Raw genomic sequence first — 19,069 nt, 5'->3', positions numbered from 1 at the left:
ATCAGTTAATTTTGTTTTATACTTCTATATTGAAATCTTGATAGTATTACTTTTAAAAGTTGGAGATTTAATATAATTTGAGCACTCAAGGTTTGAGCATGGTAATAACTGTCGTTAAAAATGTCAAGAATTTCATAAACTTGAAAGAATTTGAGAATTTTGAGGCTTTATCAACGTTAGGTATAACGATTTTATATGTTTAGACGGATTGCACTACAACTTTTGCTAATTAAGGCTTTTCTGTATTCCTATACTGTTTAGGCCATTGATCCTTCAGAAGATCCAAAACTTCTTGGGAATCAATTTCACAAGCATGATTGTTAAACAATAAATGAAATGTTTTGTTTTAATAGGATTTTATTATGGTAAAAGTACTGACGTGACTGTAGCCCAGGCCAAAGCTGAGTGCGAGGCCCTGGGGATGAGGCTGGCCGTGTTTAACACACAGTCTGAGTGGGAGGCAGGCAAAGCCTTTCTTAACACATACAACTCTCTATGGGGGTACGTATAGTAAAGTACAATTAACATTAATATTGTCTGCTCATTACACACCAAACCATATCTTTTAGGGTTTGAACTTAACATGCATAGATATGGAATTTGATGTGGTAACACTACAGAGTACATGTAGTACTTAAACTTCTTGACATAAAAAGCGTTAAGAACAGAGGGAACTGTGTTTTATTTATTTTATTTTTTTAAATTATTATTATTATTATTATTGCAGTCAGTTCTATTAAAGCACAAAAAGATCAAATTTATTAACAATTTTTAGCTTTCCTGAGCCGAAGGCTCAAACGGAAGAGTTTATGCTATGGCCATTTGTGCGATGTATATTAACTTTCTGTAATATGGGCCATATCTTAAGAACCCCTTGAGTAATTTTTGTCAAAGTCACAGAGTATCCTTGGCCCAAGGGCTCCTATTTGTACTAAAAATAGGAATGTGGTCCTTAAACAAGGGGAGATCTTTAGGGAAATAAAAACAAAAGTTAGTGTTTGCTAACAAATCTTCTTCACTGTAACCACTGGGCAGATTATCAGCATACTTATGCATAAGTATGAGTATCTGTTGTAAATTAAAAATTATTCAATGAATTACCATTTTTATCTCAATATTTTGCATTATAATCAAATTCTGTCAGTTGATGTATTTTGATCCTTGATGTGTTTCAAGCAAGAGGTATGTCACTGTGAGCTAGGTTTGGAATTGCACGCAATTAGCTCAATATTTAGGATAATAAAAGGCTTGAATCATTAACCTGCTTAGTTGATTCAGTTGGGTCCTCAGATTGTTCCAACAAAAACGGAGGTCACAATGACCTACCTTTTGTATAAGGTTATATCTAAATATTTCGGATAATAAGAAGTTTGGAATCATCCATCTTTTTTAGAGTGTGTTAATCAAAAAGTAGGTCATGATGACCTGCTTTTGGAATTTCAAGTCTTTATCGAAATATTTAGGATACTAAGAGGTATGGATTAGAAATAATAAATTGTACAATGTATCAAAATAACGATTCTAGGCCCTTGGGCTCTTGTTTAATGAGTGATCAAGTAATGATACTTATACACAATTATATAATTCTGTTCTTTGTAAATGTGTACTTGAGAATAAGGTGTGGTATGTTATGCAAGCAGTAAACTTAAGTTATACAAGGCATCTGTGAACGGAGGCAATTAAGCAATTATACGATTTAATCAACATGGTCTAATTAACTTTAAGGGGTTTCTGTTTGGTGCCTGACTAATTAAAACATTCAAAGTATATATTTGCTCAAATATCATAAATATTGAAACGTAAGCTAAAGGAATTTAAAACATATTGTTCTCTCCTCACAACTGTACATTAGACATAAAAGTCATAAACTGTGTTTAAAATCAAACAGGGATTATATTTTTGTGGAACAGTTGTGTAGGAAAATATCAGATGTTCTGCTCTTAAAATTTACTTCAGAATAATGAATTTAATTCACATTTTTAAACAAGGACATAAAGAATTTTCTGAAGTAAATGAAATTTATTAATAAGGACCATATTATAAATGTTATTTACCACACAAACTACAGTATAAGCTTTGTAAGCTTCCAGATTTGAGTGAAAATCAGCAAAACTGCCTTAGTCAATTTTCTTCAATAACATAATTCTTCTTCCCTTTTTAAGATGGGTCCCTTATTTTTGGAAAAGGAGGGGGTGGGCATTTTTTTCGTTACTTTTACAAAGAAATCTTTATATGACCTCTTCACCGTATGTGAAAATAAGAACAATCTGATAAAGCATTAAGAAATTAGAGGAATTTTTGGGGTTTGCTGATACTTAATTTAATGAAATGATTTTACTAAATTTGGTCAAATTATCTGATAGATCATATGTAGTATTATCTGTTCATGCAAAAAGAAAAGCATATATTTTACAATCGAAGAGGACATTGTATGATTGACAACAATCGCTAGTATTTTTTTGTTCTTAATGGCAAGGAAAAAGATAATGACATTGACCTGACCTTGCTGCTAAAAAAAGACAGTCAAATTAAATAGATCTGAGAATATCACTTAGCGATAAGACAAAATAGTAGGATTTTAAATCTCCACATGCTGTATTTTGCGCAGAAAAGACAAGAATGTATGGATAGGTTTAGAAAGAGATGCTTCACAGGCAGGAATGGTGTATAAATGGATAGACGGAACTACACTCTCCTGGGGCCAATTTTACAACACCCCTTGGAAGAACGCTTCTACTCCAGTCGATGATGTGAATAAAGCTTGCGTCAAAATGGAATGGGGTGCCTCACTGCTATGGATACACCATGACTGTACCGCTACCGAGGATTTCTTGTGTGAAGGTGTGTTTATGAAATTTTGAACCTTACATAGACATTTGAGAAAATCTTAAAAGTCAACACATACAAAATAAGAATTATTTCAACTGCATATCTACACTACTTTCGTAATACAGAGAAAAATTATTTGTATAATTTAAAATATTATTAATATAGTGATTACGTTTTTGTTTGAATATTAAAAAAAACCGCCTGTGCCAGTTAATATATTGCATACCCGATATAATGTAGAAATTCGAAATATCATGCACTGCTATATCTATAATATCATTAAATGCTAGAGCAAATTCTTTATCAAGCCCCTATCTTTACTTCTTTACAAGAATATTAACTGTTAATGTAAAGGAAAAACTTCAGACGTACTGTGCTTCAGTATATTCTAGAATTGGTGTAAATCAGATGTAGATTCTCAAAAACTCCAAAAACTTTTAGAAGACTTTTTCATAAGTCAGTAACATCAAAATGTACGACTTTTCTACACTTTATATAACCATTCCTCACGATAAATTAAAAACTAGGCTTTTTGATATTATAGACAACTGCTTTGGAAGTCAGAAATTTTCGTACCTTGTAATTGGTCACCAACAAAATAACTTTGTTAAAATCATTCTGACTCTACACCGAAGTACTCTGAAGTTGATCTTGAAAGGATGACATTTGTGTAGTCTTCGGAGACCAAGTCTTCCAACAAACTGTTGAAATTTCGATGGGCACTAATTGTGCTCCACGACAAGCCGACCTGTTTTTATATTCCAGTGAAGCAGAATTGATTCAAAAACTTCTACATAAGAAGAAGAATACACTTGCTGTGGCCTTCATGTCGACATTTAGATATTAATATTGACGATATATTAATAATACATGTAGTTACTTCCATTTATATGTCGACTACATATAATACATATCAGTGAACTTTGAATAAAAGACACCACAGTGTCTGCCACATCTGTTTTAAATTTGGATGTTTTACTAAATATAATACCCGGTAGCCGATACGGGCCAAGTAATAACTAAATTGAATAACAAACGAGACGACTTCAGCTTTTCCATCGTCAACTTTCTTTATTTATGTAGTAATATCCCGCTATCACCTGCATATGGTGTTTACAACTCCCAACTTATTCCGATACTCAAGAACATGCTCCGAGTACGATCAATTTATAAACCGAGGCAGGCTACTGACAGATAAGTTGATATTACAGGGATTTAAAGAAATTCCTTTAAAGTCAGCATTTGTAGATTCTATGGTCGTTATAATGACCTTGTTAACAAATATAACCTATAATTCGGTCGTTTTTTGGCTTCATACAAATTGTAAGGCTTTTGTTTTTGAACTTGACTATGGAACGTTCCGTCTACCTGATCAATACATAGGGCTCACGGCAGGTGTGACAGATCAACAGGGGATGCTTACTCCTCCTAGGCACCTGACCCTTTTTAACAATTGGTTCTATGGCTTTCCAGGAGTCCTTGTTTTAAGCCGTCTTCACAGATTTGTACTGTTTATAGGTTTTTTAGGTCACCTGAGTCACTCAGGTGACCTATTGCTATCTGTTTTTGTCCGTCGTCGTCCGGGGCATGTCGGTCGTAAACTTTTGAACATTTTCATCTTTTTCTCTTGAACCACTGAACCAATTTCAACTAGTTTTGGCATATAGCATTAGTTGGTGAAGGGGCACAAACTTTGTGAATTTCATGGTCCCTGCCCCACTGCGGCCTGCGGGTTGGGGATAAAACCATTTAAATTAATGCTATCTTTAGAAATCTTCTTCTTTACTCCTGGACATCAAGCAGTCTAACTATTGGCATGGTTGTAATACGCATTGAGCCCTCTATCAAAATTATGAAATTCAAGACCCCAGGGTCAGGGGATCTGGAGTTAGGATAGGGCTGTAATAATCATATAGTGATTATGCATAAATTCTTTAAAAATCGTCTTCTCTCCCATTGTATATTAAGCAGTTAAACTAGGTGCCTCATTATGATGAGCAGGGATGCCTCTTCCAAAATTGTGAAATTTGTGGTCCCAAGATTAAGGGTTCTGGAGTTAGGGTGGGGCTCTTACAATCACATAGTGAACATGCATAATTTAAAAAAAATCTTCTCTCTCCCTGTTTATTTAGCAGAAAAATTAGATGTCTGGTTATAGTGAGTGAGGGTGCCTCTTCCAAGATCGTGCAATTTCTGGCCCCAGGGTCAAGGGTTCTGGTGTTAGGGTGGGGCTCTAGTGATCATATAGCTAAAATGCATATATTTTTAAAATCTTCCTCTCTCCCCCTCTAGATTTAGAAGATAAACTAGGTCCCTGGTTATGATGAGCAAGAGTGTCCTTCCAAAATTGTGAAATTTGTGGCCCCGGGGTCAGGGATTCTGGAGTAAGGACAGGGCTCTCATGATTTAATGCATAAATATTTTTAAAATCGTCTTCTCTCCCCCTGTATATTTAGAAGATACATCAGATGTATGACTATGATGAGCAAAGATGTCTCTTCCAAAAATTGAGAAATTTGTGGCCCAAGGGTCACGGGTTCTAGCGTTAGAGCGGGGCTGTAATGATCATATAGTAAAAATGCATAAATTCTTTAAAAGACTTCTTCTCTTCCCCTGTATATTTAGCAAATAAATCAGATGTATGGTTATGATGATCAAAGGTTCCTCTTTCAAAATTGTGAAATTTGTGGCCCCAGGGTCATGGGTTCTGGAGATAGGGTGGGGCTCTAATGATCACATGGTGAAAAGGTATGACTTTTAAAAAAAAAAATCTTCTTTTCTCCCCCTGTACATTTAGAAGATAAATCAGATGTATGATTATGATGAGCAAGGATGTCTCTTCTAAAAATACACAGACAAAATCAACAGCAGAACTGGTTTGACATGTTACATCCCTGCAATTACAAGAGAAAAACATGGCTTGGGTTGAATTTCCAAGAGTAACGGAAGTCCCGGAAGGACACTGACTTACTAATACTTCTCAGATGTTTTGACTAATTGTTAATTCTTGTTAATTTACATTTGTTATCATACGTTTAATATGGCGTGCAAAGAAGATATATACGGAAGCCCTGGAGGGACATTAACTTACTTCTTTTGGTGTTTTGAGTTAGTTGGGTACAATCCACTAATACATTTCCCATAGGCTACAATGTTAACGTTTTCTCACAGAGCTCCTCCCCTAATTTTCGTTGAAGGATGGGACACCCCTCAAATGAAAGCTCCTAAAATTTTCTCTCACTGGTTAAAATCTCGAGGTGGCATGTCAGATTCGTTTTCCGGCAAAATGCACATGTTCGCAAAAACATCTGAAAAAGAAAGAAAAAGTAGGGTAATTCCCAAAGTCAGGGTATGCACATATCAAACAATTCAATTCCTTTCCTTTCAAAGTTAACACAATAATGAAAATGATTTAACTTGGAATTTTCTCTTCTTTAATATATATCAAGCATCTTTAGTTCAGATGACCTACTTATTTTATATACTGCTTGAAAGTTATTTCAACTATTTCGTTTTAGTGAACTACTTTCTTCCCTTACCGATTCTAAAAATAATTAGAGGTATGTACCCAGTTCTTATGACTTAATTGTTAATTCTTGTTATTCTAAATTTGTTATCACACATTTACTTAACCCTAAAACGTGGTGTGAAAGATGGAGGCTACGTGTAGTTTTAGAAAAGAAGAAAGTAATATTTTGCCTTTGAATTTATTACTAACGACAAGATAAAATAGTAGTTATGTTCATGTCCATGTGTTCAATCATTATGCAAACTGGAAGTTACAAATAAGAATTAAGTTACAAGATACATGTATTATCAGATAAACATTTAGTAGTCACAACTGTACTGGACTTTAAACTACAATTAATCGATCAAAAACTACATTTCAACTAGGACTGAACATATCATTTTAATAATACACGTAAGCAAAGCTACACGCTCTCTAAAGCTACGTAACACAGTTATAACCAGCAACAAAAAGTCGAAACAAATAAGTCACAACAAATAAGCATTGACAAATCAATCATAACAAGTAAGTCAATGTCCCTCCAGGGCTTCCGTAGATATAGGCATATTTTAGGTTTGAATCTATTTCTAATGACAAAACAGTAGATTTGATCATATATGTATTCACTGATTTTGCACACTTGAAGTTACCTTGATGACCAATATACAACAGGTACTTGGGTCTTGGTTTATGAATATGTGCTTATTGATATCTAAAAAGAGTCACAATCTTAAAATATGGAAGAGTTTGCTAAGAAAAACAAGATGTGTTTGTGAAACACTGATGCCCCCGTATGGCAACTTACAGCAAACGTTAAACTTTCTCAAATGCAAATCAAATATGTTGGTACCCAAAGTAAGGTCTTGTCTTGAGGAACATACCTGTGAAATATAAAACGCTATCAGCAACCATTGAATAGATATGGAAAAGGTTAAAGTTTTTTCAAAAGTAAGTCAAACATCAATGTCAGGGTCAAATGGTTACAATGAATGATGCCCAGGAAAGGCCTTTCACAAGGAATATACATGTGAAATATGAAAGCCATAGAACCAATTGTTAAAAAGTTATGACCAAGGTAAAAGTTTTTCAAAAGTAGGTCAAACTCCAAGGTCAAGGTCACAGGGTCAAAGTTGTTTGTATCCAAAGAAAGGTCTTGTCACAAGCATTACATATATGTAGTATGAAAGCCCTAGCACCAATCGTTCAGAAGTTTTGGCCAAGTTAAAGTTTTCTAAAAGTATGTCAAACTCCAAGGTCAAGGTCAAAGGGTCCAAGTTGTTGGTATTCAAAGGAAGGTCTTGTCACAAGGATTACATACGTGAAGTATGAAAGCCCTGGAACCAATCGTTCAAAAGTTATGGCCAAGGTAAAAATTTTGCAAAACTGGGTCAAATTCCTAGGTTAAGGTCAAGAGGTCAAATATGGTGGTACCCAAAGAAAGGTCTTGTCACAAGGAATACACATGTGAAATATGAAAGCCATAGCTCCAATCAATCAAAAGTTATGGGCAATGTTAAAGTTTTTGCGGACAAACAGACAGACAGACGGACGGACAGGGCAAAAACTATATACCCCCGAATCTTCGATACGGGGGCATAAAAATACTGTTAGGAAATGACCTATTAAAATTTTGTACATTTTTAGAAGCGGTTGAATTATCTAAGCTTTCTTTTGGAAAAACAGAATTTGGATTTGAAAAGTATTTGAATATACTACCTAAGAAATTTAGAACAATTCTAATCAAATTAAGAACTGCAAATCATCGACTCCCATTTGAGACTGGGAGATGGTGTGGAATTCCAAAAATGATAGACTTTGTAATATCTGTAATAATGGACAAATAGCAGATGCGTATCATTATGTTTTAGGATGTCAATTTTTTTTTTTTCAAAATGCAGGGAGAAGTTTTTACCTAGTAAATATTGTAATAGACCAATTTTTTTTTTAATATAAATTCTCAAAATTATTGTCAACTGATGACTCTAAGGTATAAATTAAATTGTGTGGTTACATGGCTAGAGTATATGAACAAGTCTGTCTTCCATAATTATTCTTGTTGTTTCTTTAAAATTTGTATGCATTTCCGCCATTTCATGCGTGTCTTGTAAACTGTCTTTGTATATATAGTACATAGAACCTCATGTATCAGTAATTGGTTTGAGAGAATAAATTGAACTTGAACTTTGACATATATATACCACAGTTTCTACATGCACGCTTGTTTGCACAAAACATAATACATAAAACATATAATATAATATATATTATATTATATACATAATACCTAAAACCTTATATTTGTGAAAAATATATTTTTAGCTCACCTGAGCCAAAGGCTCAAGTGAGCTTTTCTGATCAAAATTTGTCCGTTGTCTGTCGTCGTTGTCGTTGGCGTAAACTTTTCACAATTTCAACTTCTTCTCCAGAACCACTGGGCCAATTTCAACCAAACTTGCCACAAAGTATCCTTGGGTAAAGGGGATTCAAGTTTGTTCAAATGAAGGGCCACGCCTTCTTCCAAGGGGAGATAATGACGAATTCGTGAAAAATTAATGGCATCATTAAAAAATCTTCTTCTCAAGAACCACTATGCTTGAAAATATGAAACTTATGTGGAAGCATCCTCAGGTAGTGTAGATTCAAATTTGTTCAAATCATGACCCCCGGGGTCGGGTGGCGCCACAATGGGGGATCAAAGTTTTACATAGGAATATATAGGAAAAAATCTTTAAAAATCTTCTTCTCAAGAACAGCAAAGCCATGATTGGTCATATTTACAAGGAAGCATCCTCAGGTAGTGTACATTCAAGTTTGTTCAAATCATGACCCCCGGGGGTTGGGTGAGGCCACAATGGGCGATCAAAGTTTTACATAGGAATATATAGGAAATATCTTTAAAAATCTTCTTCTCAAGAACAACAAAGCCATGATTGGTCATATTTACATGATAACATCCTCATGTGGTGTAGATTCAAGTTTGTTCAAATCATGACCCCCGGGGGTCGGGTGGGCCACAATGGGCGATCAAAGTTTTACATAGGAATATATAGGAAAAATCTTTAAAAATCTTCTTCTCAAGAACAGCAAAGCCATGATTGGTCATTTTTACATGGAAGCATCCTCAGGTAATGTACATTCAAATTCATGACATCTCCCCCTCCCCCCCCCCCCCCCACTTTTATATTTAAACTTTTTTAAGCCATACTGCTCAGGTGGGCGATGTGGCCCCTGGACCTCTTGGTTAATTTATGGTGTTCATAGATTTTTAAATCAACCACATGATTTCGAAATATCATAAAACATTTTAAGATCGTTCACACATTTTTTTAAAATCCTACAATTTTCGAAAAAATAAAAATTATTTCAATTATCGTACAACCAAATTTCTACGGAAGCGTATTGCTGCCAATTGAAAATATTTTTTTTCTATGTCGTACGTACGAGATATTATGTCGTACGTACAAGATACTAAGTCGTACGTACGAGATACTAAGTCGTACGTACGAGATAGTAAGTCGTACGTACGAGATACTAAGTCGCACGTACGAGATACTAAGTCGTACGTACGAGATACTAAGTCGTACGTACGAGATATTATGTCGTACGTATAAGATACTAAGTCGTACGTACGAGATACTAAGTCGTACGTACGAGATACTAAGTCGTACGTACGAGATACTAGGTCGTAAGTACGAGATAATAATAAGTCGTACGTACGATATATTATGTTGCACGTACGAGATACTAAGTCGTACGTACGAGATACTAAGTCGTACGTACGAGATACTAAATCGTACGTACGAGATACTAAGTCGTACGTACAAGATAATATGTCGTACGTACTAGATAATACTGTATGTAGTTATCAAGATTTGTTGAACGATAGCATGATGCATAAAAAGTACGCAAGTCAAATAAGCAAAATTAAACAATTTTTTAGGTAAAAGTGCGATTTTTAAAAATCGCATTCATTTTATACAGATTCCTCTGCAGGATTCGAACTCGGGATTTTATTTAGTTTATTTTATATTTATCTTTTAAAACTATTATTTTGTTACAATTCACAAATTATAGAATAGGAAGGTTAACGATTTTATTCAATAAGGTATACATGTATTGACATGTGAATTTGCCTATTTTCAAAGCCTTATTAATTCGAGCTGAAAATGGTATTATTAAGAGTATAAAGGGCTATTTAGGATATCGTCTAGAAACAGTGTTTAAATGCAGAGAGAAATTATAAATTACTTTTATAACAACAAGTTGCGAGTGGTATAATGTTTTTGACCCGTCATTAGTCCGTCAGTCCTCTTTATTTATTTATTTTTTATTTTAAATTTTTTATAAGCACAACTCTTCTTAAACCGCTGCATAGAATTTCAGTACATAATGTATAGATGTGCATATTACCAAGAAATTCTAATTTCTTTATTTTTCTGGGAATTTCGGCCCTTTTGAACTTTAATTTTGGCCATATTTTGAATATAGAGATGAACAGTTTGTAAGCGCAACTCCTCTTAAGAGGGCTGGGGGGGTCGTGGCCATTTTTAGACTATATTGTTCTCCTTTAGATGAAAAAGAGTTCCATATAAAGATAAAGAAAAATGATAAAAAATTAAAATATATGAAATTTTTCTTTATCAAATAATAGTTGACAGCTTATTTATTTGATAAAGAAAAATTTCATAATTTATATTTTAGACTTGTGACCCTGCTTTAAGTCAATTGAAATCTTAATAGCATGCTTTCTGTTACGGCCCCCCAGATCTTCAATCTGATCATATACGTAACACCTCTTAGAAAAGTTATCTTCTTTTAAAAGATTTATACTCTTCTTAAAATCAAATCTTGACGATATTCTGTCCCTCATATCATCGATTAGTTCTGCGATCTGTTAGGAAACTTTTCCGAGTTTAGATGTATAGGATCAACTATATGTCATTCACGCATTTTTTTTGGGGGGGGGGGGGGAGGGAGGGAGCGTGCGTGTGTGTGCGACTCCTGTGAAATACACAAACTATTTTTATAAAAGTAAACGTGTGCCATCAGGTGATTCGAACCAGGCCACTATAAAAATGTTGAATGTCAGTCTCAAACCATCCGAGGTTTTCTAATTTAAACGACATTAGACATAAATACAAACCACAATTACAGAAATATGATTTTGCATTTTCGAGTTTTTTTTTTTTTTTTTTTTTTTTTTTTTTTGTACATTTCAACCCCATCGGTACCCCTGAAAAGTTTTATTCCTAAATATTCCTTAGATCAAAACCTACCAAAATATTTTTTTTTTGGGGGGGGCTACTTTGGATCGGACTTCTAAGTCAACATTTATGCAAAAATAGACTTTTTTACCGTGAATATCCTCTTTTAATAAACTTTGAAGGTTAATCATAAAATTTCTTTGATGACATTTAGGTTCTAAATTCCAATCTGAAATATTTAGAAATATATATTGTAAAAAATAACTTGACAATGAAGCATTGATTTTTAAAGGGGATTTTCCTGGAAAATCATTTCGTTGTGGTAAAATCCTAACATAAGAATAAACTTCACAAGCACGACAACTGTTTGCACGCCCTCCATACTTGATACTTCATAAAATTATAAACAAATCTTGATAACTACTTATTATCTCGAACGTACAACATATTATCTCGTACATACGACTTATTGTTATCTCGTACGTACGACTTATTATCTCGTATGTACAATATATTTTCTCGTACGTACGACTTCTTGTTATCTCGTACGTAGGACTTATTATCTCGTACGTAGGACTTAGTATCTCGTACGTACAACATAGTATCTCGAACGTACGACTTAGTATCTCGTACGTACGACTTAGTATCTCGTACGTACGACTTAGAATAATTTTTTTCAATTGGCAGCAATACGCTTCCGTAATTTTTGCTTATTTGACTTGTGTACTTTTAATGCATCATGCTATCCTTCAAAAAATCTTGATAACTACATATCTCGTACGTACGACTTAGTATGTTGTACGTACGACATATTATCTCGTAGGTACGACATAGTACGTTGTACATACGACTTACTATGTCGTACGACTAAGTATGTCGTACGTACGACTTAGTATGTCGTACGTACGACTTAGTATCTCGTACATACGACTTAGTATCTCGAACGTACGACAAAATATCTCGTACGTACGACTTATTATTATCTCGTACGTACGACATAGTATCTCGTACGTACGAGATATTATGTCGTACGTCTCGTACCTACGACATATTATCTCGTACGTACGACGTAATATATCGCACGTACGACTTAGTATCTCGTACGTTCAACATATTATCTTGTACGTACGACTTAGAAAAAAAATATTTTCAATTGGCAGCAATACGCTTCCGTAAATTTCTACATTATATAAGCGATTTTAAATTGCATAATCGTTTTAAATTGTATAAGCAATTTATAATTAGATAGTAAGAATTTTTTTTAGATTAGTACAAACGATAGAAAATTATACAGATGGTATTCTAAATTGTACAGACGAGTTCAAAAATCAGTTAACTGAAATGATCATAAAAAATTGTCCAAAGGATATTTTTAATAGTCTAAACGACAATAAAAATCGTACAAAGATTTTAGTTATAAATTGCTCACATGAACGCAAATTATATTGTGAATATAGTAGAAGCAATTTTAATTTTTTTTTGTGCCTTATGAGAAATGTCGTTAACATTTAAAATTGATTTCTATCTTGAAAATAGGTAATTTTGTTGGAAATTTTGCAAATTAAATGCTTAACTTTACATGTTGCCGTTTGTTATTTTACAGGTTTCCACATGAATCCTGCGACCATTAGTGGGTGGTCAGCTGCTAAATCCACGTGTGAAGGAATGGGAATGAAACTGGCCTCCATAACATCTGCTGAGATAAATGAAGCGGCCATCAAATACATCAATGTACAACAAAACTCGGGGTAGAGTCTTTTTAAGATCTGCAGATCATATGATACGTTCACCATGATCTTTGTATCTTAAAAAAACTATGAAATCACCAATTTTCATGGGGTTTAATTTCCGTTGTTTTTGTGCTAAGAAGGGACCCATGAATTCATGTCCTCCTTAATTAAATTGTGTTTGCCTTTCAACCACGAAATTAGATCCCCACAAACCATGCCATATTTTTCCCTCAAACCATGAAATTGACTTAAACTTTGACCCCTAGAAAATAAGTGATTTTAAGTACATTTTCGTGGATTTCCCCTTAATTCTTGACCATATATTTTTTCCCATTTAGTATGATGGATCTTTTTTTTTTAAATCTTTAAAAGTCTTCTTCTCAAGAACAACCAAGCCATGATTGGTCATATTTATATGGAAATATCCTCAGGTAGTGTAGATTCAGATTTGTTCAAATCATAATCCCTGGGGGTAGGGTGGGGCCACAATGGATGAGCAAAGTTATACATTGGAATACATATGAATTTTTTTTAAAAATCTTCTCAAGAACACCAAAGCCATGATTAATTACATGTATATGGAAGCATCCTCAGGTAGTGTAGATTCAGATTTGTTCCAATCCTGACCCCTAGGGATAGGGTGGTACCACAATGAAAGTTCAAACTTGTAGGAAAAAGCCACAGTTCGGCAAAGAATTGTGTAAGCATCCTTAGCTATAGTGTAGATTCAAGTTTGTTCAAATCATACCCACCCTTTTTAGGGGTAGGTCAGGGCCACCTATGCACTTATACTTTTTAATACTGAACTAATTTCTGCTTTTTTTTCCTAGCCACCGTGCTCAGTGAGCGATGTGGCCCATGGGCCTCTTGTTTTTACTATGTCAGTTGACGATGCGTGGTTGGGTTTTCAGTTAATAATATGTGGTTAGATTTTTTAATTCCAATTCGGTTAACGATGTGGGGTTCAGAGTTTTGTTCTAGGTCAGAAAATGATGTGTAGTTTGATTTTTTTTCTAGGTCAGTGAACGACGTGTAGTTTATTTTTAACGATGTATTCTTGGTGTGTGTGTGAGAGAGAGAGAGAGAGAGAGAGAGAGAGAGAGAGAGAGAGAGAGGGTGTGTGTGTTCTAGTGAGTTAACGATGCGTGGCTCCTTTTTGTTCTAGGTTTTAAACGATGTGATGTGTGGTGCTTTTTTTTTGTTCTAGAGATCAGTTCACAATATGTGGTTCGATGTGTGCTTTGTTTTTTGTTCTATGTCAATTAACGATATGTGGTTTGGTTTCTGTTATAGGTCAGTTTAATAACGATGTGTGGTTCGGTTTTTGTTCTTAGTCAGTTCACAATATGTGGTTCGATGAGTGCTTTGTTATTGTTCTATGTCAATTAACGATGTGTGGTTCGGTTTTTTGTTCTAGGTCAATTAATGATGTGTGGTTCGGTTTTAGCTCACCTGAGCTGAAAGCTCAAGTGAGCTTTTCTGATCACCTGTTGTCCGTCGTCCGTCCGTCCGTCTGTAAACTTTTCACATTTTAAACTTCTTCTCAAGAACCACTGGGCCAATTTTGACCAATGTTGGTACAAAGCATCCTTGGGAAAAGTTTGGGGGGAGTTTAAATTATTAAAATGAATGATCAAGCCCCCTAACAGGAGGTAATCGAGAAAAGACAAAAATAGGGTGGGGTCATAAATAAATCTTCTTCTCAAGAACCACTGGGCCAGAAAAGCTGAAACTTACATGGAAACATCCGGGGGTGGTGTAGATTCTATAAATTCTTCAAATTATGACCCCCGGGGGTAGGGTGGGGCCACAATGGGGAGTCAAAGTTTTACATTGAAATATATAAGAAAAATCTTTAAAAATCTTCTTCTCAAGAACCACTGGGCCAGAAAAGCTGAAACTTACATGGAAGCATTCTGGGGTAGTGTAGATTCTAAATTCTTTAAATCATGACCCCAGGGGTAGGGTGGGGCCTCAATGGGGAATCAAAGTTTTACATTGAAATATATAGGAAAAATCTTTTAAAATCTTCTTCTTAAGAACCACATGGGCTAGAAAAGCTAAAGGTCTCACACAAGGAAATAATTTCACTATATGTTACTATGTAGCTTTAATTAAATTAATTAATCAATAAGGCTCTCAGCAGATAATTCATGAAAGAGAAAATAAAGATTAATGCTGAGACAAAAATTTAAGATCAGAAAAAATACGTCTTATACGGCTTTTAAGAAAGAAAATTGAGTGTAAACATACCTACCCTGAAATATACGTGGGTTTCACATGTTGACAAACAGCCTACACACCATCCAGGAAGCGCATCTAAAAAAAGAGTTCCCTTTAATTCAGTGGCACAATTCTGCTAAAAATATGATATTCCTAGTACATGAGTCCAAAATTAAAACTGTAGACCTAAAAAAAAAGTTGCCGAAAATGAAAAAAGAAAAAGATATTGTCTCTCTCTATATATAGAACTACATGTACAATTGACTTGTAGTTCATTTTGATTGGCTATTTCCTTGCGTAAGACCTTTAAACTTACATGGAAGCATTCTGGGGTAGTTTAGATTCTAAATTGTTCAAATCATGACCCCAGGGGTAGGGTGGGGCCACAATGGGGATTCAAAGTTTTACATTGAAATATATAGGAAAAATCTTTAAAAATCTTCTTCTCAAGAACCACAGGGTCAGAAAAGCTGAAACTTACATGGAAGCATTCTGGGGTAGTGTATGTTCTAAATTGTTCAAATCATGACCCCCGGGGATAGGGTGGGGCCACAATACGTATAACAAGGGAAAAATCTGGTGAAGAACAGTAGGGCCAAAGTTACTCAGGTGAGCGTTGTGGCCCATGGGCCTCTTGTTTGTTTTAGGTCAGTTAACGATGTGTGTTTCGTTTTTTGTTTTAGATCAGTTAACGATGTGTGTTTCGGTTTTTTGTTTTAGGTCAGTTAACGATGTGTGGTTCGGTTTGTCGCTATCAGGAGGACAGTACGTTTATGAGGATGGTACGGTGATTACGTCAGGCGTGTACGGAATCGGTTATAATAGCTATCCCTGGAGATCTTCTGAACCTAATAACCCAAACACCGATTTCTGTATCCGATTGGCCTCAGATGGAGGGGGAGTCTTCAGGTGGGCGGACTGGAGATGCTCTACCAGTTATAATTTCCTTTGTCAAGGTTAGTTTGCCAAGAGATTTTTAGTGCATGAATTGCTTGTGGATAAGATCCTTGATAAATGAAAATGTCTCAAATAAAATTGATATTTTGACATCCGACAAAATGTCTAAAGCTTGTGTTTCTTGTGTAGATCTAGAATTTATTTTTTAAGGATTTAGTCTCATAACTGCAACGGTTTGTGCAAATTGAGTAACGCGCGTTATCTGCAAATGTGATAATTTATATTTACAAAATCCCTGTAAAATCCTTTGGGTAAGTTACGATTCATAAAAGAGTCATTCCAGCAGCTACTATCCTTACACTTGTCAATTAATATGAGTGTGATTTTAATTTAAATATTAGGTTACACAGCGGTTAGCGTTTGTGATATCAAAATAAAATTCATAAAGCGATAATGAATATATTTGTGTGGTACTAATAGTACCAGTTATGTCGCGTATATCAGCTATGTGTCACATAACTGGTATAAAAATAAAATTGATAGGCTGAATGTATTATAAATGACACTAGTTCAAGGGCATCCCGTTATTTTAAATAAAGTAAACATTATTTTTACACTGCACTCTTTCGGTTTATTAATCTAAATGAAGATGTGCTAATGTAAATAAAAATATTTTTAGTCCATTTTACACCCGTCACCACCACTACCACTACAACTACCACCACTACCACTACACCAACTCCTACCACTACAACCACTACCTCTACACCAACTCCTACCACCACAACCACTACCCAGGCACCTACCACTTCTACCACTCAACTGGTGACCACCACCAAACCATGGTGGTTTGTGGAGTATAGCGCTGATGGAAAGGCGATAGGAGCAAATGGCAAGGTGACCAAAGTTAAGACCTGCGTGTAAATGCTTCACTTTATTGTAAAAGACGCATAATACAAATAAGTATTTTCATTTTATTTTATACAAATTAAATGATTTTTGTTTATAAATTTCATATGTCGTATACAGACATTTGACGAATCAGTACCTCCAGCCAGATTTGGGGCCATTGGTCTGTGTATCGGATTCTCCACTTTCGCTGTATTGATGACATTAATTTGTTTGGGGTGGTTCTGCTGCATCAGAAGTAAAGACGATTACCGCTTTGTGGAGGAGGAGGAGGAGGATGAAAAGGAGACCAAAAAGACCATCTCTTTTACACCCATCTCCCAGAAACCACACGGACTTCAGTACACCGCATAATGATACCATGTAGTGATTCTACAATTTGTGTGAAATTCTTCGTTAGATTATACTGTATGTCATTTTTAAATACAAGGGCGTTTAAAATTGCCCCCAAACTTCAAACTTTATAAATCAGACAATAAAAAATTAAAAAGACATTTTTAATTAAATGAATTTATTCATTACATTAGAGGATGGGTTAATAAGTCGAGCAAAAGGCCTGTGGCACAACATATGTATGAAAATAAGAAATAAAATTCGATTTTAGCAGAATGTTTTTGAAGCTTTCGTTTAATTTTGTTTGCTTTAAGTTACAGAAACTCTCCAGATTTTGAAACAATCTCACAAGTATTGAAATTATTCATTATTATAGCATGCATACACCAAAGAAAAACAAATAATCATTTTTTCAACTATAACACAGTATTCCCGTATGGGTCTTTGCTCCATTTTTTTTTAAAGTAAAAGTTTTCGATTGACAGAAACATGGAGCAAGGGCCCAAAATACCGTAAAATACACTTTAATGCCACATTTGCATCCTACCGAGAAATATTTGAAGTCCATTTACTCAATGGTCATGTCACAAAAAAGATTTAAATGCTAAGATCTGTTATTTCTGTATGGGGTAGTGGTTAATGTGTCAGTCAAATAAAAACAAAAGATTCTGGAAAAAAATGTCAATCACTGAAAAAAGCTGGTATTCAAGACTTTTATTGGTCGGGTTCAAACTCCAAGAAAACTGCAATATTTTTTAACCATAAATTAATTTTTGTCGAGAAAGGCTTCTACAGAAAAGTTAAATTTTTCATAATTTCACATCTTTCAATTAAAAAAAACTTTGTTCGGAATAATTTCATCATAAATTATGTCTTCCCTTCAAAGGGGAGATTCTTTTAAAAATTGATTTTATACACTTAAAGTTATAGGCATTTTGCACACCTTATTTGCCCATTCACTTTTGATTTGAAAGAATGATTTATTTCAAAGTCTTAATGGAATGTGTTGATCACTCTGGATTTTTGCAAAACGAAATAAAGTGTCCATTAACTGTTTGTTGCATTGATATATTCGAACACAACTCTTCAGTATGAAAGATGGTGCCATCTTGTTTGAACCATCCCAGGTTCAAATCCATGCAGTCCTTTCTTATCAAAGTTGGAATGTTTTCTAACGTGTTCAGATAGTTTGTGGAATTCATTGAACTTGCATCAATTTGCCTTTTGAATCCATAAAAAAGAAAAGACCCATCAATCATTCCGGATGAACATAGCATTGAGGTTGTTCAAACTGTTATTTTACACTGAATTCTTTCCACAGATGTTTGGGTTTAATCCTCTTATGATCCTTAATAAGGGTACATTCTGTTTGTTGATGTCTGCATTTAAGTAAATAGTGCTTCATACATACACCATTTTCACCAGCCATATAATAT

The 19,069-nt window shown here is 34.6% G+C and overlaps 1 protein-coding gene across 1 annotated transcript; it reads left to right on the top strand.

Moving 5' to 3' along the window:
- The first annotated feature begins 331 nt into the window (after nt 1-331).
- LOC133188669 (macrophage mannose receptor 1-like) lies at nt 332-17,654 on the top strand. The gene is made up of 6 exons (XM_061324172.1): nt 332-501; nt 2,609-2,841; nt 13,145-13,289; nt 16,215-16,450; nt 17,071-17,288; nt 17,421-17,654. The coding sequence occupies exons 1-6, from the start codon at nt 332-334 to the stop codon at nt 17,652-17,654; spliced, it is 1,236 nt and encodes a 411-aa protein (XP_061180156.1).
- Nucleotides 17,655-19,069: the final 1,415 nt, after the last annotated feature.

Source organism: Saccostrea echinata, unplaced genomic scaffold, assembly GCF_033153115.1.
Source record: "Saccostrea echinata isolate AGI-Se365-2 ecotype Australia unplaced genomic scaffold, CSIRO_AGI_Sech_v1 ptg000016l, whole genome shotgun sequence".
NCBI lineage: Eukaryota > Metazoa > Mollusca > Bivalvia > Ostreida > Ostreidae > Saccostrea > Saccostrea echinata.
Note: the sequence above shows the minus strand (reverse complement) of the source record. Positions and strands in the feature narration are given on the sequence as shown.